The sequence below is a fragment of the Vicia villosa genome, unplaced genomic scaffold (genome assembly GCF_029867415.1).
Source record: "Vicia villosa cultivar HV-30 ecotype Madison, WI unplaced genomic scaffold, Vvil1.0 ctg.001170F_1_1_1, whole genome shotgun sequence".
NCBI classification, from domain to species: Eukaryota; Viridiplantae; Streptophyta; class Magnoliopsida; order Fabales; family Fabaceae; genus Vicia; species Vicia villosa.
The window spans coordinates 46,734-61,767 of NW_026705514.1; the positions used below are offsets into that span (position 1 = coordinate 46,734).

Here is a 15,034-nt window from a genome sequence, read left to right on the forward strand (position 1 = left end):
CATGTGCTCTTCATTTAATGATTATAACGTTATACTTTTAAATTTTACAATTTTTTTTCCATTCTCAATTAAATTTTGTACTTCAACACATTCTTCAGTTTTTTTTATGAGAAGGAGAAAAATAAGCTAGAATTTAAAATAATGTACATGTATTCCTTTTATCATTGGTTGAATATAACCAGATTGAATTGTTGAAAAAAGAACGTTGAGTATGGATTATAACTTTCATATTCTATTGCATGTTAATCCAGAAGTTTAATTTTGGACTGTTGTATGTTGACTTTTAATTTTTAATTTACTTCGGTAATGATTGGTTGTAACTATGGTGCACCCTGGCGATGTCCCCAAAGTTATTGTGTTAATAGATGGTAAACTGGTTGATGTCGAGGTAGATGTTCGTAAATAATTTTTTTTGGAAATCAATGTTCGTAAACAATTTACAAATAAACAGAAGTTTGCTGTTCGTAAACATATGTTCCAATCGATCTGCTCGGAGGCTACAAAATTGGGGTCTTACATTGTAATCGGGAGGTTATATTCTAGTTCTGATAGAAAACAAACATTTGTGATAATGAGATGTGAAAAAAGTGGTAAGTACAAAAAACCTATGTGGAAGTTGAAACGGGATGACACATGAATGAGGAAATGTGGGTGTCATTTTAAGTTGCGTTAGTACATTAAGGAGAATAATTCATAGACATTTAATGTGGTTTGTGGTATATGTAATAATGATTGTGATTTGTGGTTTGTGGTACATGGACATCTCATTGTATGTCACCTTAATTCCAAAGAGAAATTTCTTGTTTTTGACATGACATTGAACACGACACAACTCAAAAACATACTTGTAACTTTGAAACATAAAAGTTCTCATAATGTCTCAAATATTAAGCAAGTATACAATGTTTGTGTCTGAAATAAAAAGACGATAAGAGGTCAAAGAGCTGAAATCCAATAATTATTAAAGCTTTTTGATGATAATCATTATGTATATAGGTAAAGAGTGTGTGTTAATGAAGAAAATGTTCTGAGATATATGTTTGATTCATTTTGACTCCATGAAGTTGTTAGACACATTTTCCTCTATGCTCATAATCAATTCAACATATAAGGTCAAAAAGCACATACTTCCACTTATAGAAATTGTATGTGTTACTTCAATGACGATGACTTTTTCAGTTGGGTTTTCATTTTTGAAAAGTAAAAAATAGGACAATGTTACTTGGGCTTTTGAAGTGCGTCAGACTATGTTGAAGGATCAAGAAAATATGCCACAAGTAATTGACATCGATCGCGTACAGCACTGATGAGTTCAGTTACAAAGGTGTTTCATACATCATATGTATTACTTTGTAGGTCTTCTATATGCTTGTTTAATTTTAAAGAAGATGAAACTTGATAGACTCATACGAATGGATGATATTTACATGCATTGGAAAAGACTCCAGTTTGATGATGATGTGATGAAAATTGAATATATCTATCCTGACCGAATGAGAAGTGATTCAAGAGAAATTTTTGAAAGCTGATGACACCATGAAACTGCACATCAAAGAGCAACAAAGGAAGATTGCCTATCTAAAAACCACAAATTTGGAACCATCACTGAACTCGGGAAAAACAAATGGTACTCCTAAGAAGGTCAAACCAACAGAGTTGACAATTCAACAAAGTAGTCTCCTTCCTATTTCAAAATATTGACACACATTTTTTAGATTCTCCAACTTTAAAATCTCAAAAAAGTGTTTTCAAAGGTGGTTGCATTTGCAAACCATCTCTTTCACCACCTTTACTAAAATTCATACATATTGAAGAAATGCCGCTTTTTATGCACAAATACATTGAATGAATTGTAGAAGCTAAGGGTGAAGGTAACCGCGATTATCCGTTGTTTCAACTTTTCTTGATAAAGGAGAGGAGAATCATACACTTGTCCGCCAATAACTTCTCAAACAGTTGAAGGCGCATAAGGAATCATACATAATACTATATAAAAAATAACATTTTGATGCAATTCATGCATCTCTTATTCCTTCTGTTAGCGGTCCAATACTGGAGGAAAAAGGGACGCACTTCCCAAAATTAGGTCATCTTATAACAAGTGCATAAAGTAAGGTGTGCATTGATTTGACAATATATGATTTTTCAAAAATATTTTTTTTCCATTTCGAAGTGGTCCACCTCAAGTTCCAACATGATGCAATATGTGTATTAGGTAGTTTTCAAAATCACTACATTTTGTTCAAATTTATTGAAATCGGGATGTCCTATACCACAAATATCATCATAATGGACAACTTATTCCATAAAAGAAGCTAAAACTTGGTTGAATAATTTTTTGGATAGGATAGAAGAATTCACCAAGTTGAACGAAATTGAAAGATAATCAAATCAACAAAAGTCAAAGACTGAACCACTCATTGATATATATTTAGATTATGACACATGTTTTGATTCATATTAGTTTATATATAACAATGTATTTAGGCGTTGTCTCGTTTATTGAGGGTAATATTGGATTGTCAATGATATAATATGGATACATTTTAATGCATATCCAACATTAATTATATGAATATTGGTTGTAAAAAAAATTTATGTTAAGTGAAATTTTGTTTGTCACTAAAACAATCTACTAAAACATTTTCCGCAAAACAACTACTAACAAGGTTTAATTCGAAATTTACAAACCCTTTTGTGTTTTTCTAAACTTAAATGGATTATTCTGAAATTTAAGTTCTGAAATATCCTCTGAGACAAAATTGATAATTCCAGAATTTAAGTTCCATAATATTCTCAGAAATTAAATTGAGTTTCTAAGGTCCATATCGATATAAAATTAGTATAAATATGTGTGCCCCTCACATTTTTAACAAAATCAACACAAAATTTCTCCATATTTGTATCTCGCATTTATCTACTTCAACGTCGAGAGCTCCCCTCTAGAATTTAAGTTCACAGAGATCACCCATCTAGTTGATCTAAAATCCGCACATCAATGAACAGTTGAGGAAGATAACCTATCCAGAAACATCATATTTGAAACCTTCTTCGAAACCAATTAAAATCAAAGGTGCCCCTAAAAAACTAGAACCAACTCAATTTAAGATACACTTATTCCTTGTATTAGAGGTTGTTAGAAAATTCAATTTATACCGAATAGAATCGAGGCTAGAATCGTGTACGAAACACTTTCCTTATAGTATTTCAAGCACTCCCAATTTGTCTTGGAGTTTCTACGCAGGAATACCCAGGATAATTCAGCCTTCTCGAGTTTGCGCAAGACCGACGAAAAACTCGAATGTAGCGAAGAGTGCTCTGGAATTATTCTAAAAGATTTGAATATTTTGTGTTGTTAATTCTGAATCCGAAATTATGCTTTTATAGGCCATGCTGATATTGTTTCACAAGGTAGCGACCCTTGGTGAAACAATTTCTTTTCCAAGAGTTATGACTTTTGGCCCACAGCATGGTTCACCAACGGTTGCAACATTTCATGAAGAGTTGCCAACTTTCAAATTCAAAATTCAAATCCACTAGCATATTTTCCTTGTCATTTTGGAACACAATCATATTATTAATTATCATTAATAATTTGCAACAATCCCCCACTTGTTCTAATAATGACAAGTCTAATTCCAGAATATAGAAAGCAAAAAAGTGTTAATACAGTTAAGTATCTTTCGATTTGAACTTAACCTTAGTAAAGACAACGCAAAGCCTAATCGGAACGTTAGGTAGCTATGCTTTGAACCGTTATCCCATGTGATCAGACCGGCGTTACTATACACACACTCTTTAAAGGTTCTTCGCCTACATATCTCGCCTAGCACTATTTATGGCCATGTGCTTTTCCTGTTTTCATGAATTTTTCATGAGAGAAACTCCAACTCTCACTTTAAGACGGCACCATCTCGAAATTCATATAGGTGAAGTTTCATTTGTATCTATTTCTTGAGATACATATCCTCCTCGATATAAAACTTCATTAAGAGTTTTTAAAGAAACTCAACCCTCAATTATGTAATAGTCAACATTGTCACAAAATGTTGCACCAACTTCCAAATCAACGACTTGTTGTTACCCATTGAATCTTAGGTTAAGATGTATTAACTTCAGATTGGGTTGCTATCATTGTTGGAACACTTATTCAAGGAGTTTCAACCTCACACCTCTTGAGGTTGTCTTTACTAAATTCCTGGCCAGTAGTTTAGTAAATGAATCATTCAAACTATAGATCGATCGTATATGTGAATGAAATGATTACATCTTTAATCAATTTTCTCACGAAAGAATGTCTAAGGCCTCAGTTCCCAGATTTTTTAATTTACACTTATCTGAATTCTCATGCTAAATTGGCTTGACTATCACATTGTGTTAACACCTTTGAAACACTGTATTTAGCCAATGGAACTTCCGACAGAAGGTCCCTCAACCATTAAACTTCTTTGACCAGTGGAAGCAAGATCCACACACCATGGCTCCATGGTCAAAAGAGTGATGCATGTTTATTTCTTGCTCTTCCAAGAAATCTCACCTCCAACTAGTGTAAATATCCACTAAGTTGTAAATATATGATCTCCAACACTCGATATCCAACTCATATTGGTATATCATTCTAATATGGCAGGAAACCTACCATAATGGAGGTCAAGATTTTGATTTTTAAAAGATAATCAAAATCCTTGTGATAGCCTCCTAATGCTCACCATTTGTACTTCTAGTAAATCTACTCATTTACTAAGTGCAAATTCTATGTCAGGTCTAGTACATTACATTAGAAAACCAATTTCACTTGCGTATTCTAATATAGTCACATTTCTTCCATCATCATTTTGACACTAAGATCAAATTGAATATTCACTTTCTTGAAACGTGATAGTTTGAACTTATCAAAAACTTTCTCAAAGTGTTTTTGACTAAGTTTATAACCCCCACTATTTTTGCATTACTTTGATCTCCAAAAGAGTGTCAATTAGTCCAAGATCTTTCATCTTGAATGTGGTTTTCTCAACCCCCACTCTTTCGTTTTACTTTGATCGCAAAGAGTGCCCACTATTTCAAGATTTTTCATCTTGAATGTGGAAGTTAGAAACCTCTTTGTTTCTAACATTTCATTCTTCTCTTTGATAATGATCAACATGGAGACAAAGTAATATCACAAAATTCTTACACAACTTTGTGTACAAACACTTATCATAAGAATTAGATGAAAAAAGTTTTTAGATAATCATGCATGATGATGCAAGAAGGTTTTTAGATGAAGTGAGAGATTAAATTATGAGCAATTTAAAATAAATAGTATGAATTGCAATGAGTACCTTAGTTATGTTCACTTCTCTCAAATCTTCTCTTGAACTTCTATGTTCAACCTTCTTGATCAACCACATCATTGATGTACATGACACTTTAGATCCTTTTCTTATTTGATAACCTTTGTCTTCATCAAAACTAAATATAAGATATATTAAATCTCCCCCTTTTTGATGATGACAAACTCTTTGAATTCTTGTTTTGATAATATTGAAAATTCTCCCCCTAACTTGTGTGGTTCCTCCTTAATCGGAGAATCTTACAATGACAAAGTCAAACTTTTAATGTCATTGTTTCGGTGCTTGTTTTAATCCATTCAAGAACTTAACAAGCTTGTACACCTTTTTGTTCATCAGTAGAAAGTATATAACCTTCTGGTTTTCATGTAAATCTCCTCATCGAGATATCTATTTAGGAACATCGTTTTAACATCCTTTTGATGAACTATAAGGTCATGCAAGGAAGTCAAAGCAAACACAATTCTAACTTTCGTTGTGCTTCCTTCTAGTACATATGTGTCAAAATAATTAACACATTTCTTTTGCCTAAGACCCTTGTAGATGTTTAATGTACCATCACTATGATACTTTCTTTTAAACATCCATTTGCATCCAATGGATCTTAATCTTTTAAGTAGATCGAGAAGTTCCAAGTATGGTTTGACATTATTGAATCCATTTCGTCTTGGATAACATCATTCCAAGAGAAGCCCCTTGAAGTTACTTTTTCATTGTAATTCTTAGGATCATCTTCCACTTGAAGAATAATAGGAATATTACGAACATAATTCTCACTATTTTCTTTTACTAGATAAAAGAAATATGTCAACAATCGATTTTGTTCGGTCATAATTCCTCAGCCTTTCAAACTTTCTATTTATTCTAAGTTCAAGTTGTTTTTCAACAATCATTGACGAACTTTCGATTTTTGTTTTCAACAACCCTTGGAGAAGCCTCCTCACAAGGTTCCTTATTTGTGTGAATCACAAATTTCTTATCCTCCGCGATAAGATTCTCAAAATTTCACATCTCAATATTCAATAGTTATATTAGACTCTAAGATCCATCTTTGAATGATCTTTATATGTCTTATAATGATAAATTTTATTGAATACAAACAAATATTCTCATAGAATCCAAATTAACAAATTAAAATTCAATTATAAAATTAAAAAAAAACATTACAAAATTTGATCACATAAATATTCACTTCATATATCATATAAGATACTGGTGTTGATTTGTATCATACATTATTGGTTAGAAAGAATAATTTATTCAATACAATAAGTTAAGATTATTTTGAAAATGACCATACCATTTTACGTATACTTTATTTGGAAATTGAAACTTTAATAAGATTATAATAATAAAGCATGTAATACCACAAAGTTTCAATAACATATTTAGCACTGCACTCTTTTATAGTACCATTTGAAACGTTACATAGCACTGCACTCTTTTATAGTACCATTTGAAACGTTACATTGAATTAAAATAAAGAAACCAGTTCATATGATGAGTCGCGTTCATTCATTAGCGTTAAGTGATTTATTTCAAATCCACTCAGAACCAATCTATGTACATGTTCTTGAAAGAAAATTAAGAACTATAATATTTTATTATTGTGGATTACAATTATTATTATTATTATTATTATTATTATTAAATTCACACAAAACTGTAGCATACATATGTTATACCCATAAATGCAACTACTTGTTGTTTTTACTATCAACATGCCTATATGAATTCAGATTTTATGAAGGCATGATACCAATTATATTACTGCAATTCATTTACTCAAGCGGCACATGCATATTCAATTTTCAATTATGAATAAACTTAATGGAATTCACTATTCATTATAAATAATTATTCATTATCGAACGTTACGCAATATGAAAATTATTTTATGCATGACATATCAAAATTAAATTATGAAACATATCAATCAATAAATACTTGAAAATCACAATATTTATTCTGATACCAACCGAATCCATAATATCGATTCGTCTTGTATTTTGCCTTGAGTTCCTCTCTTTGATGCTTGAAACTAAAACCTCGAATGCCATTATTTATAAATACTATAAAATTGTTAGAAAATTCAATTTATACCGAATAGAATCGAGGCTAGAATCGTGTACGAAACACTTTTCTTATAGTATTTCAAGCACTCCCAATTTGTCTTGGAGTTTCTACGCAGGAATACCCAGGATAATTCAGCCTTCTCGAGTTTGCGCAAGACCGACGAAAAACTCGAATGTAGCGAAGAGTGCTCTGGAATTATTCTAAAAGATTTGAATATTTTGTGTTGTTAATTCTGAATCCGAAATTATGCTTTTATAGGCCATGCTGATATTGTTTCACAAGGTAGCGACCCTTGGTGAAACAATTTCTTTTCCAAGAGTTATGACTTTTGGCCCACAGCATGGTTCACCAACGGTTGCAACATTTCATGAAGAGTTGCCAACTTTCAAATTCAAAATTCAAATCCACTAGCATATTTTCCTTGTCATTTTGGAACACAATCATATTATTAATTATCATTAATAATTTGCAACAGAGGTAACACACTATTTTCAAAATAGATGTGATTCCCTTATATGAGTCACATGGTAAATACATATATCAATTGCATGGTCGGAAGCCGCCACTACCGTTTTGGATCAACAAAAAAATGTGCACCTAATTTTACCTGGAATTTTGGAGAAGATATAAGAGTAATTCCCTTCATTTTTCGTTTTAAATTTCTCTATAAATTAAAAATAAAATAAAATATTACAATAAAATGAAAATAATTTCACATGAATTTCTTTCCCGAAGCAGAACTAAACCCTATTCTCAAAAACACTTTCACTCTTTTGCTAGCACTCTTTCATAGCTCTAACCCTAAAATCGTTCTCTGCATTCGCAAAAATGGCCGCAACAGCATTGGTAGGAAGCGCTTTTCTCTCCGCGACAGTTGAAGATTTACTACTGAGACTCGCTTCATCAGAGTTCATCGATTACATCACAAGCAGCAAGTTAAATCTCCTGAAACTCACCGTCTTCGAAACATCGCTTCTCACTCTCAATTCAGTTCTTCCCGATGCAGAGCGGAAGCAGTTCTTCAATCCCGCAGTCAAACAATGGATGGATGAATTGTACGACGTGATCTCAGATGCAGATGATTTGATCGATGAAATCGGTTACGATTTGATAAAATGCAAGGTGAAGTACACTCAACCTAAACACGATTTTACATTTGATTATAGATTGAAATTTATGAATCTAAGGCTACAACGTTTTGTTCATCGGATTCGTTTCATTGGTTTACAATCTGTAAGTGGTAGGGTTTCTTGTAGAATGCGTTCGAGTTCGGGGTCAAGTTCAGTGTTAAACGAATCTTTCATAGTTGGTAGGGAGGATGATAAAGAGAAATTGATGAATATGTTGTTGTCGGATACCGGTACAAATCTAGACGTGGTTGCTGTTTTAGGTGATGGAGGGGTTGGTAAAACTACACTTGCTGAACTAGTTTATAATGATAAAGAAGTTAATGAGCATTTTGATTTGAAAATGTGGATTCGTGTGTCGGAGAATTTTGATATTTTGAGGGTAACAAAAACTCTACTTGCATGTTCATCATCTTACCGGGAAAACGATCTTGATTATCTTCGACTTAAGTTAAAGCAGAAGTTGAAATGTAAAAGATTTTTATTTGTGTTGGATGACCTATGGAATGTTGGTTATAATGATTGGCATGAGTTGGTAGCTCCTTTGGTTAATGGAAAATTGGGAAGTAGGGTGATCGTCACAACGCGTCAAGAAAAAGTGGCAGAGGTTGTGCATACATTTCCAATTCATAAATTAGAACCTTTGTCAGACGAAAACTGTTGGTCTTTACTTTCCAAGCATGCATTTGGAAGTAAAGTTTATGGTGGCAGTGAATACCCAGATCTTGAAGCAATTGGTAGGAAAATTGCAAGAAAGTGTCTAGGATTGCCACTAGCTGCCAAAACACTTGGAGGACTTTTGTCTTCAAGTGTAGATTTAAAGGACTGGATTTCAATTTTGATTAGCAACATATGGAAGATACCAGATAATAATATTCTTCCATCTTTGCTTTTGAGTTATCAATGTCTTCCCTCTTACTTGAAAAGATGTTTTGCCTATTGCTCAGTTTTTCCAAAGGGTTATTCCTTTGATAGAAAGCAATTGATCTTGTTGTGGATGGCAGAAGGCTTCCTTGAACATTCTGAGGGTGAAAAAGCACCGGAAGAAGTAGGTGATGACGACTTTGTTGAATTGTTATCAAGATCCTTCATTCAACAGTTGAATGATGACAGTGAGAGAAAAAAGTTTGTTCTGCACGACCTTCTCTATGATTTAGCTGAGGTTGTATCTGGGAAAAGTTGTTGCAAGCTTGAATGTGGGGGCATCATCTCAAAAAAGGTTCAACATTTGTCATATATTCAAGACGAGTATGACACTTTCAAGAAGTTTGAGATTTTCTACGATTTTAAAAGCCTGCGAAGCTTCTTGCCTATTTGCATTCGCCAGGGATCAAGTTTCTTATCTAGAAAGGTGGTTGATGATTTGCTACCCACACTAAGATGTTTGCGTGTGCTATCCTTATCACATCACGAAAACGTCACCGTGTTACCAGATTCAATTTATAAGTTGTTGCATTTGCGGTATCTCGATCTCTCCCATACGAATATCAAAAGCCAGCCTGAATCAATATGTGACTTGTATTATTTGCAAACCTTAAATTTATCATCATGCTCTTTACTCAATGAATTGCCGGTAGGTATCGAAAAGTTAATTAAGTTACGCCACCTTGATATCAGTAACGCTCGCATTAAGAAGATGCCAATGCAAATTGTTCGATTGGAAAACCTTCAAACTCTATCTGCTTTCATAGTGGGCAAGCAACAAGTTGGGTTAAGTGTGAGAGAACTTGGGAAGTTTCCTAACATTCGGGGAAAACTTTACATCGGAAATCTGTGTAATGTCATCAATGTCAGTGAAGCATGTGATGCCAACTTGAAGAATAAAGAACTCATTGATGAGTTAGAGTTATGTTGGAAACAAGAAGAAGAACAGTTAGAGTTATTTTGGGAAGAAGAAGAAGAACGACCACATGATTCACAAACACAAACAGTTGTGCTTGATGGGTTGCAACCATCAATAAACTTGAAGAAATTGATCATTGGAATTTATCGCGGGACAAGCTTACCAAGTTGGTTGGGAGATTCTTCATTTTGTAACATGGTGTACTTGCACATATGTTATTGTGACTATTGTGTCACACTTCCATCATTAGGGCAACTACCTTCTCTCAAAGATCTAAGTATAGAAGGTATGTCGATATTGGAGACAATTGGTCCAGAATTCTATGGCATGTCAGGTGGAGGTTTTAATTCTTCATTCCAACCATTTCCATCCCTTGAGCATCTTAAATTTTCCTACATGTCTAATTGGAAGGAATGGCGTTCCTTCGGAGGCAGTAAGTTTCCGTTTCCTCGTCTTAAAACTCTGAAGTTAGATGATTGTCCTAAACTGAAAGGACATTTGCCTAGTAATCTTCCTTCCTTAGAGGAAATTACAATAATTCGGTGTGATGGTATGTTGTCTACACCATCTACTTTGCATTGGCTTTCCTCGGTAAAATCTTTAGAGGTGCGTTCTGGAGAGGCCACTGTAAGGTCGTTGTTTGAAAGTAATTCTGCAGAGTCCACTGAATGGTCGTTGTTTGAAAGTAATTCTCCATGTCTTCTGCAGCGTGTAAAAATACGGAACTTTAGTAGGATGATGTTGTCTCTACCTAAAATGTTTACGAGTTCCACTTCTCTTCAACACTTGGAACTCTATTCGATTCCATCTCTCTTATCATTTCCGGATGATGGTCTACCCACTTCTCTGCAGTCACTAAGTATTTCTAACTGTGAGAATTTAGCTTTCCTGCCTCCTGAAACGTGGAGCAAGTACACATCACTTGTGTCTTTGGATTTAGTGCAATCTTGTGATGCGCTTACCTCCTTCTCACTGAATGGTTTCCCTGTGCTCCATAGTCTTTACATTTCAGATTGTAAGAATCTGCAATGCTTTTTTGTTTCAGAAATTTATTCCCATTGCCCGTCGACCCTCCAATCACTTAATGTTTCCAACAGTGATGCATTTATGTCACGTCCTCAACGGATGGACACCCCCAACCATAATGCACTTATATCACTTCCTCTACGGATGGACACCCTCATTGCTCTTGAAAGCTTGTGGCTCACATTACCATCATTACCATGCTATGAAGGAGCTAGCCTCCCTCCCAACTTACGATCAATTTTCTTTGTATCATTGAGAACGAAAACGTTTGCCCCAGGATGGGGTCTCCAAAACCTTAGTGCTCTGTCTGATTTGGATATCAGAGGTGATGGTATTGTTAACACCTTGTTGAAGGAGCAGTTGCTGCCGGTTTCTCTCGTGTCTCTGTCAATACATAATTTCACTAAAAGGAAATCCTTACCAGGAAATGGACTTCAACACCTCTCCTCTCTCGAAAATCTTAGATTTAATAATTGTACAAAGCTTGGATCATTGCCAGAGAACATGTTTCCTTCCTATCTGAAATCATTGGAATTTTGTTATTGCCCAAAACTTAAGTCCTTGCCGGACAGGTTACCTTCCTCTCTAGAAATACTGGAGCTTGATGATTGTCGAAGACTTGGGTCATTGCCAAAAGACGGTCTCCCTTCTCTTAAGCGACTGATCATTAGTAATTGCCGTCTGTTAAAAGCAAAGTATGAAAATCAGAGAGGGGAACATTGGTCCAACATTGCTCACATCCCTGTCATAAAAATAGATAATAAATTGACAATATGAGCAATGGGAAGGGAAGGAAGAATTGCTATCATATTTCAGGTATGTTTTTCCTATATATATCCCTGCTAGTTAGTTACTGTCCAAGAGAAAATATAAAATTTCAATTATAGCATGTTGTTCGATTTCATTTAGCATGCCATGTGTATGTATGTGACTTGATATTCCCTGTTAATTCAATTTTGCCTGTTTTTTCAATATTCCTTGCTGTAACTATTATTTCAGAATCATTTGCTGTAATTTGGTTTAGATTTTTGACTTTGCTATAATACTCTCTGAAACAAGAATTAAAATAAAAGGTTTGACTTCTCTATTCATTTGTCATCTTTGTAGATTCTAAGGTCCTGTGCTTGTTGCTACATTTCTCCCGAAATTGATTGATAAAACTATGTCCAGGCTGAAATTAGAGACGCAACTTTTGTGTGTGAGAAGTGAGAACTTGATGGTGAAATTTAATTTACCATATTACCTGGGAGTGTCGAGACCCAATGACATACACTGGTGGTACTGGTTTCAGTCGAATTTTGTGTAACACCTTATTATGGTGAAATTTATACTACTACTACGACTACTACTACTACTTAATTTGCTAATACTCATGTTGGTTTTGACTAAAACAATTGAAAAGTTGTGTAAAACCTTTTTAGGATTGTATAATATTTGTTTTCTTAATTTCAATATATCACATTATGATACCGAGAAATATAGTTGAAAAACAATTCTGATGGTCTATAATTTCAATGTTTTACTAGATTTTGAGTAGTTTATTATTCTGAAGCCACCTATTTCTTGAATTTTTATGATTGCAGATAACAGTTAAGGCCTAGGAAAGGATATTTTAAGGAAGTTTTACGGTAGAAGATGGATCAGTTTGACCAAATGGAGTAGAATACAAAGTTGAAAAATATGAATGCAACAAAACTAGTGCATGAATCTGACTGACAGGAGTAAAGTTCAAGGATCTGTTTTGATCTTATGTTGTTATTGATATGAAATATAATGTCTTTAATTGTAATGATCATCAACATTAGACCTTTTTCCTGTTTTTATGGACAAGCAAGGACCATTTATTTCAAATTAATTTTTTATCGAACTGAAATGCCTTCATACTTTAACTGTTTTTATAGTTGGCAAGCAATAAGTCAGGCCAAGTGTCAAACAACTTGGGAAGTTTCCTAATCTACAGGGAAAACTTTGCATAAAGAATCATGATGTCATTGATGCTAAGGAGGCTTATGATGCCAACATGATAAACAAAGAACATATTGAGAGATTAGAGTTACAATTGAGTAAACCGACTGAAGACTCACGAACAAGAGTAAAATGTGCTTAATATGTTGCAACCATCATTTAACCTCAGGAAGCTAAGCATTAACTTGTATGGCGGGACGAATATTCCAAATCACTTGTGTATTTGCGTTTATTGAATAGTTGTTATGCACTTAACTCCTTTCCATTGGATGGTTTCCCAGTGCTCCAAGCTCTTTTCGTTGATGGCTGTAGAAATCTAGAATCCATTTTTATTTCAGAAAGGTATTTAAATGTGACAGACTTAGATCCTTCAGTTTGTGGATGGACACATTGATCTCTCTTATAATATATCTTTCATTGATTTCAAAAATATTTAATGTGTAGTTGATCAATTAACTATAAAAAAATAATAATTAAAATTCATTGTATTTTTTATGTAATCTAAAAAATTAAATATAAACTAACTTTTTTAAATTAGTGTGAAATTAATATTTTATTTAAATGTGAATGAGGTAGTATTTCTCATATTGTGTGTCAAATGTAAGTTATGAATTTCACTCTGGAATTCATGTTATAAAATAAACCACGACATAAAATATAAAATGGGTTTAGGGTCTGTTGCGCAAGATATGATAGAGACATGATAAGATATCAAACAGGATAAAAATAAGATATGATACATACATGATAAGACTTATCCTATCATGTGTTTGGTATATATATATATATATATATATATATATATATATATATATATATATATATATATATATATATATATATATATAGGCAAAATTATACGCAGGGTCCTTTATCTTATTTTTTTGTAACAAGGTGGTCCTTTAAGTTTATTTCGCTACAAAGTGGTCCTTTATCTTAACTAACGTTTGCACGTTTGACCTTTTCTACAAACTCCGTTCCAAAAACGCTTAGGTGGCAGTAACGGCGCTGATGTGTCACTTAACAGTGCTGAATAAGCATTAATTATAATATTTATTCTATATTAGGTCTGAAATACATAGGATTCAATCTCCCCAATTTCAAATTGCTTAGAACCCTAACTTCCCCAAATTCAATCAATGGCCTCATATGGTAGCAGCGGTCCAAATCGAAGAAGTCAGAGCTCTAATACATTCATTTCAGGTGCTTCTCAATATGAAATTGCACCCACTTGTTCGTGTGGAGCCAAAGCAGTTGTTAGAACAGTTAAGAAGAAAGGAAGGAACCTTGGGAAGCTATTTTGGGGATGTAGATACTTTGTGGTAAGTTTAACTTATTTTCTTGAGTCATATTTAACTTATTTTCTTGACTTGTTAATGTTTTTTTAACAGAGTGAACCTGATAATGTTGGGTGCAACTTTTTTGAGTGGTATGAGAACCATTACAATGATGAAACCAACCCAGGGATTCATGCTTCAGTAATTTCCAAATGTTCCAAATGTGAAGAAAAAGATGTAGAAATAAAGATGCTTAGAAGGGCCTCTGCAAAGGATGACAATGAGATGCTGAAGAATTGCATAAAAATGATGAAGCTACAAGTCTATGTCATTATGTTTTTAGTTATGCTTGTTGTAGGGTTGATGTTTACTTTGATCAAGCAATGGTGA

The 15,034-nt window shown here is 33.6% G+C and overlaps 2 protein-coding genes across 3 annotated transcripts; both read left to right on the forward strand.

Annotated features, from left to right (window-relative positions):
• Window positions 1-8,096: 8,096 nt before the first annotated feature.
• On the forward strand, window positions 8,097-13,269 carry LOC131633732 (putative disease resistance RPP13-like protein 1). Of its 2 annotated transcripts, XR_009293391.1 has the most exons (3): window positions 8,097-12,218; window positions 12,510-12,680; window positions 12,986-13,269. XR_009293391.1 is itself a non-coding variant. In XM_058904419.1 (2 exons), exon 1 carries the CDS (start codon window positions 8,235-8,237, stop codon window positions 12,177-12,179), a length of 3,945 nt encoding a protein of 1,314 aa, XP_058760402.1. In that variant the 5' UTR covers window positions 8,098-8,234; the 3' UTR covers window positions 12,180-12,218; window positions 12,986-13,269. The 2 variants fall into 2 exon arrangements, 1 of the variants encoding a protein (XP_058760402.1); XM_058904419.1 differs by lacking the exon at window positions 12,510-12,680 and having other exon boundaries at window positions 8,098-12,218.
• A 1,036-nt stretch (window positions 13,270-14,305) lies between these two features.
• On the forward strand, window positions 14,306-15,034 carry LOC131633722 (uncharacterized). The gene is made up of 2 exons (XM_058904408.1): window positions 14,306-14,689; window positions 14,759-15,034. The coding sequence occupies exons 1-2, from the start codon at window positions 14,507-14,509 to the stop codon at window positions 15,032-15,034; spliced, it is 459 nt and encodes a 152-aa protein (XP_058760391.1). The 5' UTR covers window positions 14,306-14,506.

What these genes read in the sequence shown, in the direction of transcription:
- LOC131633732 (XM_058904419.1), top strand. Translation starts at nt 8,235, where the DNA reads ATGGCCGCAACAGCATTGGTAGGAAGCGCTTTTCTCTCCGCGACAGTT.
- LOC131633722 (XM_058904408.1), top strand. Translation starts at nt 14,507, where the DNA reads ATGGCCTCATATGGTAGCAGCGGTCCAAATCGAAGAAGTCAGAGCTCT. An exon ending in GGGGATGTAGATACTTTGTG is followed by an intron (nt 14,690 to 14,758) that starts GTAAGTTTAACT and finishes TTTTTTTAACAG; the next exon opens with AGTGAACCTGATAATGTTGG.